Source organism: Pongo abelii, chromosome 19 (assembly GCF_028885655.2).
Source record: "Pongo abelii isolate AG06213 chromosome 19, NHGRI_mPonAbe1-v2.0_pri, whole genome shotgun sequence".
Lineage (NCBI taxonomy): Eukaryota > Metazoa > Chordata > Mammalia > Primates > Hominidae > Pongo > Pongo abelii.
Genome location: NC_072004.2, coordinates 91,823,598 through 91,832,076, shown reverse-complemented (window position 1 = coordinate 91,832,076; position 8,479 = coordinate 91,823,598). Strand labels below are relative to the sequence as shown.

Here is an 8,479-nt window from a genome sequence, read left to right as displayed (position 1 = left end):
ACACATAGTGCAGTCCCCCTTGCATTGGATTCTCCTGTCCTGCAGCTTCTGGCTTCTCTGGGAGCAATCGTGGCTTTTTGAAGTCTAAAATGGGAGCAGGGGATTAAGATAGGGTGGGGCAGCACAAAAAAATACCATATCTCAGAGTGGAGATTTGGGCACAGAGGGTTACAGCACAGAATATTCTTTGATTTAGAAAAGTGGCACCGTCACGCCAGCATGCCCCTCCAGCCTCCTTGGGTCTTGGAGCAGAGACAAGGAGAGCCTGACCTTTCAGGGGTCTTCACCCTGTAGCTCACAGGGCCAGTGATCACAGCTGCCGACCTTGCCGAGTACCTACTCTGTACCGTGCACCATGTGCCACCTGTGGTCCTCTGCCTTGGTGACTCCACCTCAGCTATGCTGAGACGGCTGCCATCATCTCTCCTTCCCGGCAGGAGTGGTTTGCCTGACATCGTGTCTGACTCAAGAACCCTGCGTTTAAGGACTGGGCTCGTTGTCATTTGAAACTTGGGCTCATACCTGGATGCATTGGCTCACGCCTGTAATCCCAGCACTTTGGGAGGCTGAGGTGGGCAGATCACGAGGTCAGGAGTTCGAGACCAGCCTGGCCAACATGGTGAAGCCCCATCTCTACTAAAAATACAAAAATTAGCGAGGTGTGGTGGCACATACCTGTAGTCCCACCTACTCGGGAGGCTGAGACGGGAGAATTGCTTGAACCTGGGAGGCGAAGGTTGCAGTGAGCCGAGACTGCGCCATTGCACTCCAGTCTGGGCAACACAGTGAGACTCCATCTCAAATCTCAAAAAAAAAAAAAAAAAAAGCAACTTGGGCTCATGAGTTCCCATGGGACTCTCTGCACTGCTGTTGGTGGTGGGGTTCATTGCTTTTTTTTGCTTTTTTTTCTGAGTCACGTTCTTCTACTAGCAGAGTTTGTTTTAGTTGTCATTGCCAGCATTTAAGTGACCTTGAGCAAGTGTCTTCCTTTTTCAGCGACTCAGTTCTCCTTTCTTGGTGGTGACCTCTCAGTGCCCCCAGGTCAAGAGAGGCCGCCATGGAGGAGTGTGTGGTTGGCTGTTTGAGGAAACAGCTCTCCAGCCATGTGGTTTGGGGTCTTGGAGGTGGACACACACAGAGACCCGTCCGTGATTATGACCCAGTGAAGAACCATAGAGGAGCTGCCCCAGGTTTGAGGAACCAGCTAAAAAAGACGCAGCCTGGCCTGATGGGAGCATCTCCTGCCTGGGCTTTTGGGAGATGGAGCAGCAGGAGGCAGCGGCCGCTGCCAGCTGTGCGTAAAGGGACAATCAGGTGCTCGTGCAGTTGGCCGGGCTCCAAGAGCCAACCATCCTGAGAGTTACTTAGCAGCCTGCAGGGCTCCAAGCGCAGCAGATAAGGCGCAGGCCGCAGCTGGTCAGGAGGATAACCCAGATTAGAACGTGGTGTCTGGTGATAGCCAGGCTTCAGGGTGACCCACCGCAGCCCGGTGTCCTGCTCCTCCCCCAGCCCACTCTCCCTCAGCACTGATCAGCTAGGGCAGGCACTCGCAGAGGGCAGAAAAAAGATTGAACGCAAAGCAAATGTTTTGCTCTCTGTAGAATGGGCTGTTAAATCCTTCATTAAAGTGCAGCCTTATGTGATCTGTCATTGAGCTGCACTGTTCAGTGTGAGGAAGGCTACCTCCAGCGAGCCGAGTGCCTCTGGTGGGCAAGACAGTGACCACAGGGGCCCCAGGAGGCCTGTGGGCGTGACACGCTCCGCCTGTGGGTCTGGGCGCTGGTCGGAGGCGTGTGCGGTCTGTGAAGATGCTGCTAGCCAAACGCTTAGGATTTGTGCACTTAGCAGTGTGGATGTGCCACTTAAGAAGAAGTTGGAAGAAGACTGTGTTCTGTGGTGGCTTCAGAGCCCATTCTCTCACACCTGTATTTTCTTCTACAGCTGAAACTAGAGGACCGTTCTGTGGTGCCCCGAGACGTGGTCCGGCACATGCGATCCACCGTGAGTCCTGCGTCCCCACCCCAGCCCCGGGCCTGGGGGCAGCCACCTTAGGGACTTGAGTCTGCCCACCTCGCACTCTGTATGTGGAAGAGCTGGCCGGCTCTGCAGGGGGTGCACTGGGGTTGCCTGGGCTGGGTCTCCCGTGGTGACCAGGGCTGCTGCACCACGGGACTTGCATGTCTCCTCCCTCCCCCAGGACAGTCAGTGTGGCACGGTGATCGACGTCAACATCGACTGTGCCGTCAAGCTCATCGGCACCAACTGCATCATCTATCCCGTCAACAGCAAGGACCTGCAGCACATCTGGGTGAGCCAGCCCTGTCTTCTCATCATCCTTTCTGGGCCCTCTGGTTCTCTTGGCGGCACGACCTCTGGGCTACAGCCTCCTCCGTGTTCTTGCCAAGCACAGCCTTCCTGGGTCAGAAGGCGGAGCACAGCAGCCAGCTGGCTCCTGTAGCCTTGTTTTCACTGCTTTCAAGTAAGCCATTTAGACATGAGGTCAGGACGTGCCCTTCCCCAACCCCAGCATAGGCTGCCAGTGTGGTTATCTTTAAGTGTTTTCCTTTCTCCTCTAGTATTTCTTTAAAACAATAAATTATTGGAAATAATTTATTTTTTTTAACGACTTCAAACTTACCAAAAGTTGTCAATTCCTGTGTGCCTCTCATTCAGGTTCCTCAGCTGTTAAGATTTCACTTCGTTTGCTCCCTCACCTTCCCTCCCTCCTTCTCTCCGAGATCCCCCTCCAGTCTTTTTTCTTCCCAAAACATTTGAGAGCAAGCTACAGATGTGATGCCCTGTCACCCACCCCGGAATACACACACCTCTTGTGTATTTTCCAAAAATAAGGACAGCCTCCTGTGTAACCACCATATAACCCCCAGACTGGGAAATCAACGTTGATAATTACTGATATTACCACATGATAAAATCAACGTTGATATTACCACATGATAATTACTGTCCAGTCCACACACCACATGCAGTTGTCCCAACACTACCCTTTTCTTCTTTGCGGATCCAGGACCCAATTCAGGAACACATCTTGCATTGAGTTGTCATCTCTTCATTTTCTCTCCAATCTGGAATCATTTCCCAGCCTTTCTTTGTCTTCCATGCCCTGAACAGTGATACATTCAGTAATTTGACCCTCAGCCTGGGTCTTTCTGGTGTTGCCTCATGCCCACGTGTTCTTGGCAGGCCCGCCGCAGAGCTCTGCCCTGGTTCATGGTACCCCATAGCCAAAGTGCTGGCGTTGTTCACTTGTACCCCTGGTCATGTTGGTGTCCACCAGGTCTCTCCACCATAAACTCACCATTTACCCCCTTTAAGTGATTATATTTTGTGGGAACATAGTCCCAGATTATGTCTATAACCTGTCATTTGTCAAACTGAAATCCACCAGCTTTGGCCTCCATTCACAGTTTCGCCTGCACCAGCCATTGCTCTGATGTTGCTAAATGGTGGTTTTATGACTCCCTTGTTCCCCCTCATTTCTTTTAGCTGGCATTCTGCTCTGTAGAAGAGCTTTATCTTCTGCCCTATTTATGTATTCTTTTTTTTTTTTATCAGTATGGACTTAGAGATTTCTGTTTTATTCATTGGTTATAATTAATTACTACTATTATCTGTTCTGTTGCTTAGATGGTCCCAGATTTAGCCAGTGGGAACCCCTTCAAGCTGGCTTTCATGTCCTTCTCACATGGCCCTTTCTGTTGGTTTTTTAAGCACTTTCTTTCTTTCTTTCTGGCATGAGATGTGCCAGGCTCATCTTGTACTTTTTGTGATCCAGCCCCAGAATCTACCATTTCTCCAAGAAGCCTCATTGCTTTCAGAGAATGGTATTTCTAAAACCCAAGATCTGGATGCTAGATGTGCTAATTGCTACTTGGCTCTTTTGGGACACACTAGGAAATACACATGTATTACATGTATACACACATCTAAATATGTCACTACCTGCTCTACGTGTATATTAAAATATATGAGTTCAGGCAGAGTTCACAGGCGCAGTGGCTCATCCCTGTAATCCCAACACTTTGAGAGGCTGAGGCAGATGGATCACTTGAGCTCAAGAGTTTAAGACCAGCCTGGGCAACATGGTGAAACCCCATCTCAACCAAAAAAATACGAAAAAATTGGCCAGGCACGGTGATGCATGCCTGTAGTCCCAGCTACTCAGAAGACTGAGGTGGGAGAGTCGCTTGAGCCCAAAGATGGAGGTTGCATTAAGCCAAGATCCCACCATTACATTCCAGCCTGGGCAATAGAGCAAGACCCTGTCTCTAAAAAATAAATAATAAAGTAAAATAAAATATATGAGTTCATCCTGATACATCCACTTCCACCTAAACACCTCAGACTCCTCTTCCTTCTCCTCCTTCCTGCTCCCTTTCTGTTAGTAAACACCTGGGCACCTTCTCCAGCAATGAGAGACTTGGCTCTGAATATCCTTGATGTGTTAACGTATTTACTCAGAGCACTGTCCATGTAGCCACCCCCCAATGGTGTGGCTGTCTCCTCTGCCTGCCGCCTCCGCAGCCTCCTTGCCAGGTGTCCTGTGTCCATGGATGTCCTGTGTCCATGGATGCCATCAGGCCTCTCTGCCCCTGCATCACCCACCCCGTTCCCTCCAGGCAGCCCCACCACCACCACCACTTCCTCTTCACTGGGAAGAGCAGCTGGGATGCAGCCTAGAACTTGTAGGGAGGGCCTGCTGCAGCAGCTATTTAGGGCTAGTAGCCAACCGGTCCAGTCAATGAGCTGTCTAGATCCTCCCCCGTCCTGTCTTCGGTAGGGCATAGAGGAATCTGTGCCCTGGACATGAACGTTGTCTGCTGTGTCTCACTGCCCCTGCCCCCGCCCCCTTGGTCTGCAGCCCTTCATGTATGGGGACTACATTGCCTATGACTGCTGGCTGGGGAAGGTCTACGACTTGAAGAACCAGATCATCCTGAAGCTATCCAACGGTGCCAGGTAGGGTCTCACCACCAGAGAGCCATTGGCTTGGGAAGGACAGCCTCTTGGAAAGAGGGGAGGAGGGGGATGTTTCCTCCTGGAGACAGTGATGACAGGTTTGATCAAGGGCAGTGACAGATGTTACAGGCATCCAGGGCCTGCAAATCAGGGCCTAACCCTGTACCGTTCTCCTTATCTGCCATGGCCTAATTCTGTTGCTCAGTTTCTGATCTGTCCTGGCATAGGGAGAAATGTTTTCACTGAGGATATCTGCTAGAGGCTGATGCTTTACTTGAGGCACTGTGATGGTGCTGAGCAAGCACTCCAATGGCACTTGGGATCTTGTTCATTGTGGGAGAGTTTCTTGTACTACCTCGAGCTGAGTTGATGGGAGAAGACGAATTGTGCTATTTAGGGCACGTGGGCGCATTGGCGTCTCAGGATCGCAACTTTTTGGTACTCACCGTGTCCCCTGGTGGAGACCAAACCTCTGTTCTCTGTTTTAGGTGCTCCATGAACACGGAAGATGGCGCCAAGCTCTACGACGTCTGCCCACACGTCAGCGACTCGGTAGTGTGCTCCATCCAGGCCGGCACCTTTCTCTGATTGCTCAGTCCTCTGGAAGGAGGACTTCTTAGCAAAGAGCTTGTAGCTGGACCCAGCTAAACAGAGCGGTTTCCTAGAAAAGGGGCGGGTGCGCACCAGAGGGTCTAAAAGTTTGAGTATAGGCAGAAAGTATTAGAACCTTTTTTTTTTTTTTTTTTTTTTTTTTTTTTTGTGACAGAGTCTCACTCTGTCACCCAGGCTGGAGTGCAATGGTGCGATCTCGGCTCACTGCAGCCTCCGCTTCCCGGGTTCAAGCGATTCTTTGGCCTCAGCCTCCCGAGTAGCTGGGATTACAGGCATGTGTCACCACGCCCGTCTAATTTTTGTCTTTTTAGTGGAGATGAGGTTTCACCATGTTGGCCAGGCTGGTCTCAAACTCTTGACCTCAGGTGATCTGCCCACAGCCTCCCAAAGTGCTGGGATTACAGGCATGAGCCACCGTGCCCGGCAGTATTAGAACTTTTATTTGCATTTTTGTTAGCTTTTTTTCCTCATCCTTTAAGGTTCCACTTTGTCTCTCTCAGTACAGGATGATGTATTAGTTACAATAGTACATGGACACACACAGCAAACAAGTAGATATACAGCAGGCGCGTGAGCAAACAGGTTTCAGGACCACTGCTCTCTGGAGTCTTATTCCTCAGAGTGTGAGCCCTTGACCAAGGAGCATGGAATGAATCACCTATGTTTGAACAAGGGTGCCAGATGACCTCTACGGACCTGGGGCTTGGGAAGTGCAGATCTGGAGCCACAGGACTTGTTTTAGGGCGTGTGGGGCCTGTGTGTGAGTGGGCTTCTGCAGGTGGGCAGCCAGTGGGCACAGGCATGGAGAGCACAGTCACCCAAGGAGACACCGCTCACGGGGACTTTGCTCTGGCCCCACATCCCGCAGGGTCTCTTCTTCGATGATTCCTACGGCTTCTACCCAGGCCAGGTGCTCATTGGCCCTGCCAAGATCTTCTCCAGCGTCCAATGGCTGTCAGGTGTCAAGCCCGTGCTCAGCACCAAGAGCAAGTTCCGAGTGGTGGTGGAAGAGGTGGGTCCAGGCCCAGGGGTAGGAGACGGAGTCCTTGACCTCCACACCCTGGGGTTGAGCTGCTGCCCCTTCCCTGCCTGCTCTGAGGGTTGAGCCCCGCTCTTCGGCATCTGGACCCTGTTGATCTCAAAGGGCTTTGAGGATAAAGGGAATCTAGGCTCTGGTCATAGTGACCAAAAGACAGATGTCCCCCAGCCCAGCCTGTACAGGCTGAGCAAGGTGGGAGGGTGGCAAGTGGCAGTTCCAGTGGCCCCTGGCTGGTATGAGCAGTGACACTGGTCCTGGGCATTGGGTGGGGGCCATGGTTATGGTTGGGGCCTGCTCTGATGTGTCTGTACTTGGTGCTGCACTAGGAAGATCAGTTTCCTGCTCTGGAGGTCGAGTGGGCTTTGGGCAGCTGGATAGAGTGCTGTCAGAGCCTGCCCTGACTGGCGTGTCCCACCTGCCATCCCCAGGTACAGGTTGTAGAGTTGAAAGTTACATGGATTACCAAGAGTTTCTGTCCAGGGGGCACAGACAGCGTCAGCCCCCCACCCTCTGTCATCACCCAGGAAAACCTAGGCAGGTAAGCATGCCCTTACTGCCAGCAACCCAGGGGCACACGTGGGACAGGGCTCTGGGCCCTGGCCATGTGCCTGGGGAGGCTCAAGAATACTGCTGGCCTCCCAGGAGTCCAGTCCAGCTCACCCCCGCTTCTTCCCCAACCAGGGTGAAGCGTCTCGGATGCTTTGACCATGCTCAGCGGCAGCTTGGGGAGCGCTGTCTGTATGTCTTCCCAGCCAAGGTAGAGCCAGCCAAGATTGCCTGGGAATGTCCAGAAAAAAACTGCGCCCAGGGGGAGGGCTCTATGGCCAAGAAGGTATGTCCTTGGGGTTGGGGGTTGGTGGGCATTTGAGGAACTGGCCTTGAGCCATTTCCATGGCCAAGAAGGACAGTCTGTGCTTTAGGCCTTGGGGGGCAGCCCTGATGACCCTTGCCAGCTACTCAGGTGTATACAGCTGTCATCCCCCCAGCCTGAGATGCCAAGGGCCAGGCCTGCCCAGGTGCACCTCACAGCCCTGTCCTCTCTGCTCCGCCCTTGCAGGTGAAGCGCCTGTTGAAGAAGCAGGTTGTGCGGATCATGTCGTGCTCCCCAGACACCCAGTGTTCCCGGGACCATTCCATGGAAGACCCAGACAAGAAGGGGGAATCCAAAGCCAAGAGTGAAGCAGAGTCCGCCAGTCCCGAGGAGACGCCCGATGGCTCTGCCAGTCCAGTGGAGATGCAGGATGAGGGTGCAGAGGAGCCCCACGAGGCAGGAGAGCAGCTGCCCCCATTCCTGCTAAAAGAAGGCAGAGATGAGAGGCTGCACTCGGCAGAGCAGGACGCAGATGATGAGGCTGCTGACGACACGGACGACACCAGCTCAGTGACCTCCTCTGCCAGCTCCACCACTTCCTCCCAGAGCGGCAGCGGCACAAGTCGCAAAAAGAGCATCCCCTTGTCCATCAAGAACTTAAAGCGCAAACACAAGAGGAAGAAGAATAAAATCACTCGAGACTTCAAGCCAGGGGACAGGTAAACTCAGAGTTGTGCCCCTCCCCAACGGCGTCAGCGTGAAGCCAGGCAGAGTGTGCGTCCGCTCGGTGAGCGTGCCTGCGCTTGCACACACACCTCTGCATGCCTTGTAGTGGCTCAGGGGCGCCCACCCGAGACAACGTAGGTGCCTGGGGTAGGCCCTGGTGGAAAGCAGAGACTGAGGAGTGGTGCAGAGGGTGGGATGGTGGCGGCCTTAAGCTTGGCCTTCTGGAACCACATTTGCCTGAGCGCTCCCAGGTGGATCCTGTTCTCAAGAGAATGCATGGCCTCGGAACCCTGGGTGAGCTTCCTGTGCACCAG

The 8,479-nt window shown here is 53.0% G+C and overlaps 1 protein-coding gene across 4 annotated transcripts in view; it reads left to right on the top strand.

Annotated features, from left to right (window-relative positions):
- The window catches only part of UBE2O (ubiquitin conjugating enzyme E2 O), a 63,540-nt gene that overhangs the window by 45,366 nt on the left and 9,695 nt on the right, over window positions 1-8,479 (top strand). For 2 of the 4 annotated variants that reach the window (XM_002827868.5, XM_024235246.3), the window contains exons 2-9: window positions 1,942-2,001; window positions 2,198-2,308; window positions 4,880-4,977; window positions 5,466-5,529; window positions 6,458-6,601; window positions 7,057-7,166; window positions 7,310-7,460; window positions 7,686-8,158. In XM_002827868.5, coding sequence (XP_002827914.4) covers window positions 1,942-2,001; window positions 2,198-2,308; window positions 4,880-4,977; window positions 5,466-5,529; window positions 6,458-6,601; window positions 7,057-7,166; window positions 7,310-7,460; window positions 7,686-8,158 — 1,211 coding nt within the window. The remainder of the gene's footprint in view (window positions 1-1,941; window positions 2,002-2,197; window positions 2,309-4,879; window positions 4,978-5,465; window positions 5,530-6,457; window positions 6,602-7,056; window positions 7,167-7,309; window positions 7,461-7,685; window positions 8,159-8,479) is intronic. The other 2 variants (XM_063718981.1, XM_009252062.4) reach the window with 1 other exon arrangement.